Source organism: Acipenser ruthenus, chromosome 19 (genome assembly GCF_902713425.1).
Source record: "Acipenser ruthenus chromosome 19, fAciRut3.2 maternal haplotype, whole genome shotgun sequence".
In the NCBI taxonomy this organism is placed as follows: Eukaryota; Metazoa; Chordata; class Actinopteri; order Acipenseriformes; family Acipenseridae; genus Acipenser; species Acipenser ruthenus.
The window spans coordinates 15,236,823-15,254,686 of NC_081207.1; the positions used below are offsets into that span (position 1 = coordinate 15,236,823).

At 40.8% G+C, this 17,864-nt stretch overlaps 1 protein-coding gene across 4 annotated transcripts in view; it reads left to right on the forward strand.

The window, feature by feature from the left end:
- Positions 1-17,864, forward strand: part of LOC117424604 (polyhomeotic-like protein 1) — a 54,482-nt gene that overhangs the window by 1,676 nt on the left and 34,942 nt on the right. For 2 of the 4 annotated variants that reach the window (XM_034041117.3, XM_034041120.3), the window contains exons 2-3: positions 3,400-3,570; positions 3,918-4,028. In XM_034041117.3, coding sequence (XP_033897008.3) covers positions 3,454-3,570; positions 3,918-4,028 — 228 coding nt within the window. In that variant the 5' untranslated portion in view covers positions 3,400-3,453. The remainder of the gene's footprint in view (positions 1-3,399; positions 3,571-3,917; positions 4,029-17,864) is intronic. The other 2 variants (XM_034041118.3, XM_034041119.3) reach the window with 2 other exon arrangements.

Sequence of the window (17,864 nt, forward strand, 5' to 3'; positions counted from 1 at the left end):
CAGAACTCTTGAGGATCATCCAGGTGCTTTTTGGCAAACTTGAGATGAGCATTCATGTTATTCTTAGTGAGCAATGGTTTCTGCCTTGCTACTCTGCCATGAATCCCATTTTTGCCCAGTGTCTTTCTGATGGTGGAGTCATGAACACTCACCTTAGCCGAGGCGAGAGAGGCCTGCAGATCCCTGGATGTTGTTCTAGGGTTCTTTGTGACTTCCTGGATGATTTTACGCCTTGCTCTTGGAGAGATTTTGGCAGGATGGCCACTCCTGGGAAGATTCACTACTGTCCCAAACCTTCTCTATTTGGACAATATGGGGTTCAGTTGAGCCCCAGAGCCTTAGAAATGGCTTTGTAACCCTTTCCAGACTGATAGGGATCAACAACTTTTTTCCCGGAGGTCTTCAGGAATTTCTTTTGTTTGTGGCATGATGTGCCTCTAGAACCTGTGTGCTGACAACTTCACTCTGATGGTAAGGGCCAAAGTTAGTCAGATTTATATTGGGCAGGGCTGGCCCAAATCAGGCCTGGTTGTTAACCAAAGTACTCAAACAGCTGACCCTAATTATCCCTTTAATTGGGTTGAGTTAACTAGGGGGGGGCAATAACTTTCACACCTGAAGATTGCATGTTTGATTACCTTGCACACCAAACAAATGAAAGAAGCACCAAACGTTGGTGTCATTTTTTCTCTCAGACTCCCTCTATATACTACTACACCCATAAAAAAATCTGACCAAATACAATGTGAAAAATGTGCAAAAATGCAGAAAATCAGACAGGGGGCAAATACTTTTTCACGGCACCGTATATGAGGGATGCTACAGTATACATTTGGTTATTGTGTTAAAATATGTTAATAAAACAAAGCCATCATCACGTACAAAAAATGCTTTAACAATATTGTTTATAACATGCTTACCATAAGTGTTTAATAAAGCAGCACATACTTTTATTATCCAGTTAAATAACAGAGCATAAAAATGTCTTGTTTACTTGGGGGGGGGACAACAAAACAAAACAGTCTGTCAGAACGCTCCAAAGGTGGACTTGCGCTCCGGTGTCATGCTGGTGAATCTTTTCATGAGGGAATGGCCATCTAGTGCATCCAGAATGTCACTGTGTATGTGCATTAGCGCAAAGTGTGTTAGTCTCTTCTGGGTCATTGTGCTTCGCATCCAAGATCACTCTGACCCTGCAACTGACACTGGTAAACACAGGCAACGTTTAATGAAGTTTTCAGCTTCTTTAAAGAGTCACCTTGTTTGTGGCAGTAGGGTTCCAAAAAATCCTGCAATCTCTGCAACAGTATTGAATGACTTTTCTTTGGTGAGATCACCCAGCATTGTTAACTGCATGTAAGCTTGGATTTATCAAATTGTTGTGGAAGGTGAAGTTGAGAGTTTGCCTCTAAATCTGCAAAGCTTATCTTTCCCCGTGCTGCATCAATAAGAATGTGCTCCTTGTGTGCTGAAGTTTTCAGTCCTTCCTGGTTGAAACGTCGCTATAGTTCGGCCTTTACGAGATAGATCCAGGGCTTCGTAAAATTCCCGCTTCCATAGCATGTCATGTTTCAGACAATACGTCTTCTGCTTTAGTGGTTTGGCGGAAGCAAGCTGGTGTTTTGCTGACCCTAGTTTTAGGCTGTGGAATCTTAGATTGTTCTTGGCCGCGCAGTCATTAATTTTGGTTTAATACACTTATCCATTCTTTTAACAATTTTACACATTCCAGTGCTCCAAGTGCACTTGCATTATCACTCTAAAGGCCTTTGACTAATATGTCACAGGTCTAAAAACAGCTTCACAGCACAGCAAACCGAAGTATGTCTTTGCATTTTTTGCTCGTTTGGAAAGCCCAGCAATCTTTGCTCGTGTTTCGCGTCTAACACTGCTGTCATGCTGAAGGGTTAGCAGGGTCTCCAGGAGAGCATAGGAGATTGCCACTGTACGAATGCTCCATCTAGTAGGGCACAGACCTGAAATGTTGCACACCACTTCACCGCAGCAAAAGACAGATTCAGACACGTTTTTGCGCTTTGCAGATTCTCGAATAAGAACGGAAACTTCCTGAACAAAGTTTAATGTGTCTGCCACAAGACGTACTTCCCAGCCCACCTCTTGCAGAACAAGATCTGTGAATGGTTACTACAGTGAACAAACAGTGAATCAAGGCATATTTCTTTAAGTTGAGCTTGCACACTCCAGAACTGGCCAGACATGTTGCTTGCACCATCAAAACAATAACCCTGTAGACGCTGGAGAGGCAGATTCAATCGGAAAAAAAAATCTTTGATAGACAAAAATAACGTTTCTGCTGTAGGGATCATCTTTGATCCTGATCTCTCATTTGAGACTCTTATTAGGGAAGTTACTAAAGTATCTGTTTACCATTTGAGAAATATAGCCAAACAGACCAATTATTTCTGTATCTGTTGCAGAGAGACTAATGCATGCCTTTGTTTCATCTAGAGCTGATTATTGTAATGCACTTTTTTTCTGGTGTCCCAAAATGTGGGGTATCCCACTTGCAGCTTGTTCAGAATACCGCTGCTAGAATTCTGAATAAAACCAGGAAAAGTGAACATATTACCCCTGTTTTGACCAATTTACACTGGCTCCCTGTTAACTTACAAGGCCCTGAATGGATTAGCACCTAGTTATTTGCAGGAGTTACTGACCTTGTATCTTCCAAACTGCACTCTGAGATCACAGGATGCGGGGCTGCTGGTTATTTCTAGGGTCAATAAAAGCAACACGGGAGGTAGGGCTTTTTCTTGTAGAGCTCCGAAATTATGGAATGCTCTGCCTTTGTTTGTCAGGGAAGCTGGGACCATTGCAGTTTTCAAGTCAAGACTAAAACCGCACTTTTATAAAATGGCTTTCTTATCTTAGTAGGTTTTAATGTAATTTTAACATTGCTGCTTTTGTATTGTGTATACTGTTATTTAAATGGTCTGATTGTGGCATGTGTGTGTGACATGCTATGCAAATGTATTGTGGTTTGTTCTTTTTTTCTGGTATGTACTGTACAGTGCTTTGCAATACATTTATTTAAAAAGCGCTATGTAAATGCAATAAATAAATAAATAATGTTCAAATGCAAAAAGTATAAGTGATTAGGATCCAGGAAGCAGCAACTACAACGTTGTCTTAAAATATCTTCGAAATATGTGCATATCACAAACTGAAGTAAGAAAATACAAGCAGAGAACTGAAAGTGGCTAAAGAGTTGTTAAAACTGGATTTTAAAAATGCAGACAATGCTTCTGAAAAGACTTGGGAAGTGAGGTGGGGAAGCATATCAGTGATGCACAGGAATCGGAGCAGGCTGCTTCAAGTATTAGGAAAACGTAAATGAACATGATTTGGTCAAATGCTGAATACATTTATTTATTGCAGAATCTTTTTTTTTCTTCTTCTTGGGCTTGAGTGACTGACAGTCCTGATCTCGCCATGGAGACGGATGGTGATCAGAACTCTGGCTCGGCCAATGGTAACACAGCCTCCGGGGGAAGTTCTCGCCCCACACAGATAGCACAGATGTCGCTGTATGAGAGACAGGCTGTACAGGTAACTGTGTGTGTGTGTGCCTGACTGGCTGTATGACTGTGTGTGTCTTTGACTGTTTGTGTGGCTGAATGTCTGTGTTTGTCGGAATGTCTGTGGGTGTGTCTGATTGTGTGTATGCCTGTCTGTGTTTGTCTGGCTGCCTGTGTGTATCTGTCTGACTTTGTTGTGCAAAGCTCTTTCACCCATTCCAGGTGTTAATGCAAGCTTGATTTGCCACATTGTCTTGGTAACACGTTTAGGTGTATTTTACTAAACTCCTAGTAAAACCAGGAATGGATCAAACTGTTATGCAATAGTCCTATTTCCATCCCTGGCAAGTATTCTAACTCTCCCCTCTCCCCTCTCAGGCTCTCCAGGCGTTGCAGAGGCAGCCCAATGCAGCTCAGTACTTCCAGCAGTTGATGCTCCAGCAGCATATCAGCAGTGCTCAGCTCCACAGTTTCGCAGCCGTGCAGCAGGTCAGTACGATGAGTGTTAATATCATAATATCAAAAAGAAAGCAGGCACAACGCTGCAAATGACATTCAGGTGTTCCCCCGATCCCAGTATGTGACCTTGCGAAAGGCAGGAGTTTGAAAACAGTTTATTTGACTAAAACCTGGGTTTTGTGTTGTGAGCAGCTGCTCTGACTTCACGTGGAGTGGATATCGGCTTGTATCGTACTGCTTCCTATACCATATTCTGTCTGTCTGTCTATATCTATCTGTCTGTCTATGTGTCTGTCTATATGTCATGAAATTGGTTATAAGGCAGCATTGTCCTGGCTCCCATTTGCCCCATAATGCTAATACAGCTACACTTTTATACTCGTTATATAAGAACATAAGAAAGTTTACAAACGAGAGGAGGCCATTCGGCCCATCTTGCTCATTTTGGTTGTTATTAGCTTATTGATCCCAGAATCTCATCAAGCAGCTTGAAGGATCCCAGGGTGTCAGCTTCAACAACATTACTGGGGAGTTGGTTCCAGACCCTCACAATTCTCTGTGTAAAAAAGTGCCTCCTATTTTCTGTTCTGAATGCCCCTTTATCTACTCTCAATTTGTGACCCCTGGTCCTTGTTTCTTTTTTCAGGTCGAAAAAGCCCTGGGTCGACATTGTCAGTACCTTTTAGAATTTTGAATGCTTGAATCGGATCACCGCGTAGTCTTCTTTTTTCAAGACTGATGGATTCAATTCTTTTAGCCTGTCTGCATACGACATGCCTTTTTAAAACCGGGATAATTCTGGTCGCTCTTGTTTGAACTCTTTCTAGAGCAGCAATATCCTTTTTGTAGCGAGGTGACCAGAACTGAACACAATATTCTAGATGAGGTCTTACTAATGCATTGTAAAGTTTTAACATTACTTCCCTTGATTTAAATTCAGCACTTTTCACAATATAGACGAGCATCTTGTTGGCCTTTTTTATAGCTTCCCCACATTGTCTTGATGAGTCAACATAAACTCCTAGGTCGTTTTCATAGATTCCTTCTTCAATTTCAGTATCTCCCATATGATATTTTTATTGCCTGCGTGCAGTACCTTACACTTTTCTCCTTTAAATGTCATTTGCCATGTGTCTGCCCAGTTCTGAATGCTGTCTAGATAATTCTGAATGACCTTTGCTGCTGCAACAGTGTTTGCCACTCCTCCTATTTTTGTGTCGTCTGCAAATTTAAAGTTTGCTTACTATACCAGAATCTAAATCATTAATGCAGATTAAGAAAAGCAGAGGACCTAATACTGATCCCTGTGATACACCACTGGTTACCTCGCTCCATTTTGAGGTTTCTCCTCTAATCAGTACTTTCTGTTTTCTACATGTTAACCACTCCCTAATCCATGTGCATGCATTTCCTTGAATCCCTACTGCGTTCATTTTGAGAATTAATCTTTTATGCAGGACTTTGTCAAAAGCTTTCTGGAAATTTAAATAAACCATGTTGTATGCTTTGCAATTACCCATTGTCGATGTTGCATCCTCAAAAAAATCAAACAGGTTAGTTGGACACAATCTCCCTTTCCTAAAACCATGCTGACTGTCTCCCAGGATACTGTTACCATATAGGTAATTTTCCATTTTAGATCTTATAGTTTCCATAAGTTTACATATAATAGAAGTCAGGCTTATTGGTCTGTAGTTACCTGGTTCGGTTTGTCTCCCTTTTTGTGGATCGGTATTACGTTTGCAATTCTCCAGTCTGTCGGTACAACCCCTGTGTCAAGAGACTGTTGCATGATCTTGGTTAGCGGTTTGTAAATAACTTCTTTCATTTTTTTGAGTACTATTGGGCCCAGGGGATTCTTTGAGTACTCATCCGGCCCAGGGGATTTGTTTATTTTAAGAGCTCCTAGTCCCTTTAACACTTGTGCCTCTGTTCTGCTAAAGTTATTTAAAACTGGATAGGAACTGGTCGACATGTGGGGCATGTTGTTTGTATCCTGCTTCGTAAAAACTTGTGAAAAGTAATCATTTAATATATTTGTTATTTTTTTCTCTTAGACATTTAACCTCCTCTTTGAATGTTCTCTTGCTGTTATAATATTGGAAAAACATTTTGGAATTGGTTTTATCCCCGTTAGCAATATTCATTTCTATCTATATTAAACACTGCTCCCAAGGAAACGTAAAGGTATTTTTTTCTACTCCGCCTATGTACATGACACCCCCGAAGAGACTGCAAACTCAATCCAGCATGTAATGCAAATGCTATTTTATAGTATTGTAGCAATTTCCATGCTACATAATGTGGGTGTAAGTCTCACCCACCTGTCCCTTTAATTAGGGTCAGTAGCCTGGCCAGGTTAAAACTTCATTTCCCATAGTTCCTTGCAACCACCCTCTGTTCATCCTCTCTCCCCATTGGCTCATTCAGATTTCCACCCCTCCAATCTCAGAGCTCCTTAGTAGCCAGCACTTGTATTAAAGCTGGCTAATGAGGCCTGAGAGGGACTCCCTTTCTCACAGGAATCCATTAAACTACAGCATTTTCTCTACTTAAATTTCAGTGAATCCTTTACCATCCTTAGATAATTCCAGTGCATCCGTTCATTTTCTTTTGTCGCTGTGCTTTGTCTAAGCTGCTCTTTTTGTTTTCACTGTTACTTGTTTAAGTTTAGCTGTTTTTCTAGGTCTGTTTAGTGGTGTTTGTTTTATGTGTGACAGCCTCCATTTTTTCCTGATCCTCCTGATTTTTTCCAAAACAACTGTTCACCATTCAACTCAAAACTACTGGACAGTCTCAACAATTTTAACGTACTCAATGTTTTCAACCTTCTACAATCACCATCATTTCGGGACACTTTGCTGGACTGCCTTATTTGTGGGTGAGATCATTTCTTTTTTGTTTGGATTTTTTCTACTTTAATTTGATACTTTGTTTCCTGTATTTTTTGTCATTTTGTTACTTTGTATGGATTTCAATTATCCTGCTATTACTGGACTTGTTGGGCCTACCTGTCATTTTCCCACCATTGCCATAGAGACTGTTAAATGTAATTGTTTCCACAAGTCACTGTTTTTCATCTGTATCTATTTATTTATCCTTGGTCTTTATCTGTGTGTGTTGTGTTTGTGAGTGTGGGTTTATTGGAGACCCTCCGGACACCATTCATTTCTGTTTGGTGATACTGTTTAGCCTTCTGTTTGTCCCTACATACATGATCGTTACAGTATAGTCCCGACAGCAGTCCCATACGTCCCTTTTTTTCCAGCAGAGTTCAGTGCCAACACAGCAGGGGATAAAACATGGGCTGTATGTTTACCTCGTCGTCAGCTTGGATGGTGAAAACTTAACTCAGACTAACTTAGAGCTTTGCCGGTCACTCTAAGCGCTATCTGAAAGCTGGCTGAAGATATCTTCTTGTAGGGGGTTTAGTTGTTTTGTTTTTTATTCAATTGGAATTTTACTCAGTCCTGGAGAATGGGGCAGTTGACCACGAAGTGGCCAGTTCACGGCCTCAAGTGCGCTGAGGTAGGCTTCCCAGCTGCCCTTCGATCGTCCCTCCTCCTCCTCTCCAGGGCGGGGGCAGTTGATGACCGAGTGGCCCCCCTTCCCGCAGGAAGGGCACCAACTTGAGGCCTCGACCAGGCGAAGGTAGCTATCCCAGCGTCCACTCCTGAGCTTCCCTCTCTTGGGCTCTTGACGCTCGGGCGCCACCTTCATGGCTGCTGGATGCACGGGCTCCCCCCCTTCTGGGCACTGGATGCACGGGCTCCCCCCCTTCTGGGCGCTGGATGCACAGGCTCCCCCCCTCTGGGCGCTGGAGCCTGCTTCCTCGCCTCCTTGGCACTGCCCTTCCTTCCCTTCTTCGGGACCAGCAGTCCCACCTCCTGCCATGGAGGGGTTTGGTCGGGTGCTTTGTGCCCCTTCAACTCCCTCTGATGCTCATGCCACCTCTCCATGTACTCCTCCACTTTATCCATTTTATTCTTTTTTTTTCCCCAAACAAAACACTATTTTTGAAAAAAAAAAAGAACAAAAAAACGCACTTTGCTGTTCCTGGCCCGGCTCCTGGAGGCGTTGTTTGTCCCACGCAGGACACCATATGTGGCCGAGCTGTTGCTGTGATGACGTCACGGACCAGGAAGGAGTAACAGTAAACAAGGAAATGGATGGTGGTGGTGAAACTGAACCCTACGGCATTCGGTGCTTTTATTAAATAATAAAATAAAACAAAAGATTTAAACAAACAACAAACAAAAAGGCGCGTTGGCCAAACAAATAAACAAATAAGTATCTTGCTGGTGTAAACCAGCACGCTTAGCAGTTATTTTTAAGTTTTGTTTTTTCTGTCCTCGCTCTCTCCGCTCTCACTCCTAATACACTCTCTGCAAGGGTAGAGAGCTGCAGGTTTATATACAGTGACCATCTCCCGATTAGCAACAATTAATCAATGAATTAACTCGGGAGATGGTCAATGTCTGCACGAGTTTAATAAGGATGCGTGACTGTCAGCCAGCTAAATAAATCGCTAGCTGATCAGTCACGCATCCTCACAAGGTTTTTAAAATATATGTATGTACAGTGCCTTGCAAAAGTATTCAGACCCCTGACCAATTCTCTCATATTAACTGAATTACAAATGGAACATTGAAATTTCGTTCTGTTTGATATTTTATTTTAAAACACTGAAACTCAAAGTCAATTATTGTAAGGTGACATTGGTTTTATGTTGGGAAATATTTTTAAGAAAAATAAAAAAACTGAAATATCTTGCTTGCATAAGTATTCAACCCCCACACATTAATATTTGGTGGAGCCACTTTTTGCTGCAATAACAGCTTTAAGTCTTTTGGGGTAAGTATGTACCAGCTTTGCACACAGTGTCGGAGTGATTTTGGCCCATTCTTCTTGGCAGATTTGCTCCAGGTTCAGGTTGGTTGGACGACGCTTGTGGACCGCAATTTTCAAATAGTTTTATACTTTGACTGGGCCACTGTAGGACATTCACCTTTTTGTTCTTGAGCCACTCCAATGTTGCTTTGGCCTTGTGCTTGGGATCATTGTCCTGCTGAAAGGTGAATTTCCTCCCAAGCTTCAGTTTTTAGCGGACTGAAGCAGGTTCTCTTGCAGTATTTCCCTGTATTTTGCACCATCCATTCTTCCTTCAATTTTAACAAGATGCCCAGTCCCTGCTGATGAGAAGCATCCCCACAGCATGATGCTGCCACCACCACCATACCTCACTGTAGGGATGGTGTGTCTTGAGGCATGGGCAGTGTTAGGTTTGCACCACACATAGCGCTTTGAGTTTTGACCAAAAAGCTCTATCTTGGTCTCATCTGACCACAAAACCTTTTCCCACATCGCAGCTGGGTCACTCTCATGCTTTCTGGCAAACTCCTGGTTTCAGTATGAGTTTAAGAGACACCTGAACTTACCTATACACTGGGGCTAATCAAGCTCATTGTAAAACATGAAATGGGTAAAACTGCTATGCAATAGGAGTCATTTCCATCCCTTATCTATCTCTCTATCTCTCTATCTATCTATGCATGCAATAAGGTCCAGCTGGGCGTCCATGTACGTCGAATATACGGATGCCTCGGGAAGTTTGTATATTCAACGAATACGGATGCCCTAAAGGGCTATTGCATTTATAATCCAGGTAAAACAGTGGATTTGAAGAAAAAAAAACAAAAAAACATAAATCATGTTTAAGGCAAAGAATGATTAGTGTTTTTTTATTAAATATCCTTACGGCAGTAGTCCCATGTATAACTCTGAATTACACACTGTTAAGATGAGTAAATTAATTCAATTAAAACATGTAAAAGAAAGTTAATAATTTTTTTGATAGTGTGCACATTGCCATTGAGAAAATACACCAGGGGGCGGAGTTGAGACAGCTATGAGTTATTTTCTTTCTGAGCAGAACAGCCGTGCGGAATAAAAATAAATTCAATGACGTCTCGGATTTCAGAGAGGGGTGGATAATGTGCGCAAGTGTTTTTCTTTTTGTGTTTTTCTTTAGTGTTTACAAACTGCTAAAAAGACATTATTTGAAGTGACAAAGTCGGGGTTTTGCAATCTTCCAGTTCATTTAATTGTTCTTCATCCAAATCAGCATGTCTACTTCCTACTACGGGATTTTTGCCGGTAATTGGTCCCTCAGTTTCATAGTTACAGCTGTACATCTGTAAGTGAGTCTAAGAAACACGGCTACCGATACAGTTTAAATTCCATCCAATATACGGACAGCTAGAACCTTGCTTGACCAATCACATTGCTTGTTTCACATTCCATTACGAGCCCTGGATTTTATATATATATATATATATATATATATATATATATATATATAAATACAGTACTGTGCAAAAGTTTTAGGCAGGTGTGAAAAAATGCTGTAAAGTAAGAATGCTTTCAATAGTTAATAGTTTATATTTATCAATTAACAAAATGCAAAGTGAGTGAACAGAAGAAAAATCTACATCAAATCAATATTTGGTGTGACCACCCTTTGCCTTCAAAACAGCATCAATTCTTCTAGGTACACTTGCACACAGTTTTTGAAGGAACTCGGCAGGTAGGTTGGCCCAAACATCTTGGAGAACTAACCACAGTTCTTCTGTGGATTTAGGCAGCCTCAGTTGCTTCTCTCTCTTCATGTAATCCCAGACAGACTCGATGATGTTGAGATCAGGGCTCTGTGGGGGCCATACCATCACTTCCAGGACTCCTTGTTCTTCTTTACGCTGAAGATAGTTCTTAATGACTTTCGCTGTATGTTTGGGGTCGTTGTCATGCTGCAGAATAAATTTGGGGCCAATCAGATGCCTCCCTGATGGTATTGCATGATGGATAAGTATCTGCCTGTACTTCTCAGCATTGAGGAGACCATTAATTCTGATCAAATCCCCAAGTCCATTTGCAGAAATGCAGCCCCAAACTTGCAAGGAACCTCCACCATGCTTCACTGTTGCCTGCAGACACTCATTCGTGTACCGCTCTCCAGCCCTTCGGCGAACAAACTGCCTTCTGCTACTGCTACTGCAGTAAGTTTCCTTGGCCGACCACTGCGTCTACGGTCCTCAACGTTGCCCGTTTCTTTGTGCTTCTTCAAAAGAGCTTGGACAGCACATCTGGAAACCCCTGTCTGCCTTGAAATTTCTGCCTGGGAGAGACCTTGCTGATGCAGTATAAATACCTTGTGTCTTGTTGCTGTGCTCAGTCTTGCCATGGTGTATGACTTTTGATAGTAAACTGTCTTCTGCAACCTCACCTTGTTAGCTGAGTTTGGCTGTTCCTCACCCAGTTTTATTCCTCCTACACAGCTGTTTCTGTTTGAGTTAATGATTGTGTTTCAACCTACATATTGAATTGATGATCATTAGCACCTGTTTGGTATAATTGTTTAATCATACACCTGACTATATGCCTAGAAAATTCCTGACTTTGTGCAAGTGTACCTAGAACAATTGATGCTGTTTTGAAGGCAAAGGGTGGTCACACCAAATATGGATTTGATTTAGATTTTTCTTCTGTTCACTCACTTTGCATTTAGTTAATTGATAAATATAATCTATTAACATGTCTATTTTTGAAAGCATTCTTACTTTACAGCATTTTTTCACACCTGCCTAAAACTTTTGCACAGTACTGTGTGTGTGTATATATATATATATATATATATATATATATATATATATATATATATATATATATATATATAATGTATGTATATATATATAGCTCTGGAAAAAATTAAGAGACCACTGCAATTTTTTCTTAAATCAGCATCTCTACATGTATGGCAGCCATTCCATTCCAGTGTCTGTTGAATTCCAGCACAGGCACACCTCATTCTACTGAATGAGGTACTGATTAGGGGATCACCTGAACCAAATCTTATTTAACGAGGAAAAGTATAAAAACCACTCCTGTGGTCATCACTATCCTCTTGCAATAGGACCAGCTGGATGGCAAAACGGTGCTAGTAGTACGTCAAAAGTAATTGGAATCAAAAAATAACTATTGACCATGCCCAAAGAGTTAAAAAGGAAAGTTTTGAGTGAGGAAAAGAAGGGTTCAATTCTGGCTTTACTGGCAGAGGGATACAGTGAGCGTCGGGTTGCTTCCATCCTTAAAATTTCAAAGACGGCGGTTCATAAGAACAAGGTCAAGCAGCACACATTGGGAACGACAAAGCTACAGACCGGCAGAGGGCGAAAACGACTCTCCACTGACCGGGATGACCGCCAACTCATTCGAATGTCACTCAGCAACCATAGGATGACATCAAGTGACCTACAAAAAGAATGGCAAACGGCAGCTGGGGTGAAGTGCACGACGAGGACGGTTTGAAACAGGCTCCTAGGGGCAGGGCTGAAGTCGTGCAAAGCTAGAAAAAAGCCCTTCATCAATGAGAAGCAAAGAAGAGCCAGGCTGCGGTTTGCAAAAGACCATAAGGATTGGACCGTAGAGGACTGGAGTAAGGTCATCTAATCTGATGAGTCCAATTTTCAGCTTTGCCCAACACCTGGTCATCTAATGGTTAGACAGAGACCTGGAGAGGCCTACAAACCACAGTGTCTCGCACCCACTGTGAAATGTGGTGGAGGATCGGTGATGATCTCGGGGTGCTTCAGCAAGGCTGGAATCGGGATTTGTCTTTGTGAAGGACGCATGAATCAAGCCAAGTACAAGGTTGTCCTGGAAGAAAACTTGCTTCCTTCTGCTCTGACAATGTTCCCCAACTCTGAGGATTGGTTTTTCCAGCAGGACAATGCTCCATGCCACACAGCCAGGTCAATCAAGGTGTGGATGGAGGACCACCAGATCAAGACCCTGTCATGGCCAGCCCAATCTCCAGAACTGAACCCCATTGAAAACTTCTGGAATGTGATCAAGAGGAAGATGGATGGTCACAAGCCATCAAACCAAGCCGAGCTGCTTGAATGTTTGCGCCAGGAGTGGCATAAATGTCACCCAACATCCATGTGAAAGACTGGTGGAGAGCATGCCAAGACGCATGAAAGCTGTGCTTGAAAATCAGGGTTATTCCACCAAATATTGATTTCTGAACTCTTCCTAAGTTAAAACATTAGTATTGTGTTGTTTAAAAATGAATATGAACTTATTTTCTTTGCATTATTTGAGGTCTGACAACACTGCATCTTTTTTGTTATTTTGACCAGTTGTCATTTTCTGCAATTAAATGCTCTATTTTTATTTGGAATTTGGGAGAAATGTTGTCAGTAGTTTATAGAATAAAACAAAAATGTTCATTTTACCCAAACACATACCTATAAATAGTAAAACCAGAGAAACTGATAATTTTGCAGTGGTCTCTTAATTTTTTCCAGAGCTATATATATATATATATATATATATATATATATATATATATATATATATATATATATATATAATTCTTCTTTATTATTATTATTTTTATTATTTATTTCTTAGCAGACGCTAATTCAATAATACAGCAGATAATAGTGATAGTTACATTAGGATATGATTAAATAGTGATAGTTACATCAGGATATGATTAAATAGTGATAGTTACATCAGGATATGATTAAATACAAAATACTACAGGTTAAACACTTGGCAGATTACAGTATTCTGAAGTACAGGATTAAATGCAGTAAAATAGGGGGCAGATAAGAGCAAAATAAAGCACATTTAAATGAAGGGTGATAGTGTCCCAGGATACAAACAGAGGAGTTCTACAGGTGCTGTTTGAAGAGGTGAGTCTTAAGGAGGCGCCGGAATGTGGTCAGGGACTGGGCAGTCCTGAGATTTTTATATATATATATATATAATATAGATATAGATATATATATATAAAAAATCTATAGTTAGCTTCAAAGTGCATTCTCCTTCAATCAATAACACTGCTAATACTGATAGTGTGTTCCAGACCTACTGTTGGCTTCCCATTGCAACCTACTCTGTGAACAGGTTTAGGTGTAACTTAAGTAAAAGGTGAGCTTTTGAAACTGGGTTGTCTAAATCAAATAGGCCTCTTGGTTTCGCTGTGTGACAGAGACCTCCAGGACATAGTGTGAGCTACAGATGGACTAACGGTGTGCAGATATTAACCAATGTATTCTCTGTGTGTCTCTCTCTCTCTCTCTCTGAGGATTGTGTAGAGTGAGTGGTGTGTACTGTGCGTGAGTAAAACTTTTACTGAAGTTATATTCATTTTGTACACGTTTAGTTTTATTTATTTATTTGTATTATTTAATTTGAGTTTTTTCTCCTGATTTGGAGCCGCCATGGGTTCCAAATCAGGAGGTTTTGGGTCGCTGACCCGCAGGCACGGATTTAAATGTATTCCAGACAGTTCAGTAACAGTGGAGGAGTGTTTGTTAGCTGTCAGGGGAAAAAATAGGGTATGGAAATATAAACTCTGCTGCAAGAATGAATAAAGCCATCGTTGTTTTTCTTAGTAGTGAACTGTTAGTGAACAGGATTGTTGAAGAAGGTTTGTATATCAAAGAAAGTTTTGTCAGCGTTTTACCTTTAGCTTCCCCTGTCACTAAAGTTATCCTTTCAAACGTCCCGCCTTTCATTAAAGATGAGTTGATTATTAATGAGCTACTAAGATACGGAAAAATAATGTCCCCAATTAAACCTATTTTACTCTGGTGTAAAAACACAGATGTTAAGCATGTCATGTCTTTTAGGAGACAAGTTTTTATATTATTGAATGACCCCAACTCGTCTATTGAAGTTGCGTGGACTTTCAATATTGACGGTAGTAATTATGTTATTTGCCAGCACAGAATCAATTAAATGTTTTCATTGTGGAGGACAAGGACACCTTAGAAGGGCTTGCCGTCCAAAAAATAATGATACTGAGCATAATAAGGCAAGAGAGCCAGCAAGTGGGGAGGACGGAGTCTCTGAGACAGCACCGGGGGATGAGCAGCAAACGCAGCCGCCAGCGCAGACAGTGAGACCCGAGCCGGCGCCTCAATTGAAGCGGGGGATTAGTGCGGAGGTTAAAGAAAACAATAAAGAAACAGGAGCTGAAACTGAATTCCCCAGATGATGAAGATTTTCAACTTGTTGAAAAAAAGAGGAAAAGACGTGTGGCCACCCCAGGAAAGGTAGCTGAAGAAGGGCAGTCTGTCTGGGACTCTGAGACGCTCTCTCAGGGCAGCGGTGCTGCTGCAGCTCAGAGCTCTGGGACAGGAGATCAAGGTAAAGCTGGATCTCAGTGTAAACCTGTGATAACCCCGCGTTCAGGGAAGAAGGGTAACAGCGGCGCTGCAGTTCAGTCCAGCACTGAGACAGCCTCCAGATCAGAGGACCTGTTGCCGGATACAGTAGCTGTGGATGACGCTGAAGAATCCGAAGAGGAGTCGGTGATATCAGAGATGGATGATGGAGGAGAGCTCTCTGACTCCTCGGTGCTGCTCGATGAGGCTCTGCCCAACCCGTCTGGTAAGAGTAAAATGTATCCAGTTGATACAATATCAGCGTTTTTAGATAAAACCAAAGGGAAAAGGGGAACTGATTTAACACAGTTCTTTCCTAATATCCAGCTGTTTATCTACTCTGCAAAAATAGCCATGAGAAAAGCTACGTTAGAGGAGCTAGACCAAAAGAAACGGTATCGTTTTAAAAAAGTAGTAGTCTCTGCAAGAAAGTTGTTGAATGATAACAAACCGAAGACATATTAATGTATTATTTAATAAGACATTTTAATATAGTTTTTAGTTGTTTGTCTTTGTTTTTGCTTTCTTTGTTTCCTATGGAACACATTCATATAGCTACTTTTAATGTAAATGGTTGTAGGAGTGTCAATAAAAGAGCACATTTATTTCATTTTATCACACAGAGAGTGAATGTGATGTTTTTACAGGAAACGCATACAGACAGTATGAATGAGAGTAAGTGGCTGAGCGAATGGAAGGGGCGGGGCGTCTTAAGTCACGGTTCTAATGTTAGTGCTGGAGTAGCTGTGCTGTTCTCCCCAGGGCTGCAAATAGATATTTTATCAGTTAGTGAGGAAATCCAAGGGCGCCTTTTAAAAATAGAAACGGTTTTTAAAGGCCCTGAGATTGTTTTTATCAATTTATATGTACCAAATGAGGGCAGGGAAAAAGTTTTATTTTTTAAAAAATTAAATCAGGTTTTATCTAATTGTAATCCTGCACATATGATTTTAGGGGGGGGGGGGGGGGGATTTTAATTGTACAGAACATTTTATTATGGATAGGAATCATGAAGAGCCACATCCCCAGTCTTCAAAAGAACTGTCTGCTGTTTTAAAAGTTCAAAGCCTGGTTGATGTCTGGAGGAATTTATATCCCAGAGTAAAGCAGTACACTTGGGTTAAAATCAATAATAATAATCAGATATCAAAAGCGCGACTAGATAGATTGTACTGCACTAAACAAAATCTTAATCAGATTTTTAAGAGCAATATCATTCCCACTATGTTGTCTGATCACCACTGTGTGTTACTTACCATTTGTCTGCCTTCTGCTGCTCCCTCAAAGTCATACTGGCATTTTAATACAATATTATTGGAAGACAAACAGTTCTTAGATCTTTTTAAAGCATTTTGGGTCTCCTGGAGGCAGCAGAGTATGAAATATAGTAGTATACGACAGTGGTGGGACATTGGAAAAATACAAATTAATTTTCTGTCAGCAATATACTTTAAATACAACCAGGGTTTTGAACCAGACAGTTGAAGAGCTTGAGAGAGAGATATTGAGAATAGAAACAAAAATTACTCTCGATAGTGATGAAAACATCTTCCAGTCTCTGAGAGAGAAAAGAGAAACTCTGAGCAGTCTACTGGAGGAAAGAGTGAAGGGGTCCCTCGGAGGCAGATGGAGGCAGTCTCTCAGGTGTCACCAGGAAAAGCCCCTGGGATTGATGGCCTTCAGGCAGAGTTTTATAAGAAGCTCTGGCCAGTGATTGGGGAAGACCTTTTCCGGGTTTTACAAGAGTGCATTAGAGAAGGAGAGCTGCCTTTGAGCTGTTGTCGGGCTGTGATTACACTGTTGCCAAAAAAAGGAGATCTAACCCTTTGCGGTCCATTTATTAATCGCGCGTCAGGCACGTCAGGGCTAATTAATTTTCATACGCCCCGCCTGTCCCGCGGGCGGAACATGGTACTGCAATTACACATTATATTTCATAAATCATTTGTAATATTATTACAAAAGCAAAAGAGAAAAAAAAGCTGATTCAATATCAAAATCGTTGTTTTCCTACCGTCAAACAGCGAAGGAATTTTTCGAATCCGTCATTTCACCGCTGAGATATCCCCTTGGCAATGTGACTTGTATCACATGCTTCTAAAACAGCTGCAATCGACTAGCTGTGCGTTTTGCTGCTCTGGTCTTACAGCTGTCTGATGATGGTGAAACCTCCCTGATTACGTTGTAGGGGAGGTCACAAGCTGTCCAATGATACCTTGACTTTGTTTGTAGCCCAATCCATTACAGAGTAATCTATCTGCGCAGTAAACATACCCCTATCTATTGCAACCGAGTGCGCAGCGTTACGCACAACGGATCACAGTTTTATAACATTTTCTGAACATTTTTCAATTTATAAAATTTGTAAAATCGAACAAAATGTCGAGCAGTGTTCCAAAGCATCCTAAACAAAGTAGATTCAGTCTTTCTGAAGTTTTGGAAGAGATGGATAGGAGTGAAAGTGATTGCGAAAATGATCAACTTCCTGGTTTGGAGAGCGCTGATTCAGTGTCTGAAGCAGCATTGAAGATGGATTGGATCCTCTTCAGGATTTGTAAGTATAATGGATCCACACTACATATTATTATTATTATTATTATTATTATTATTATTATTATTATTATTATAT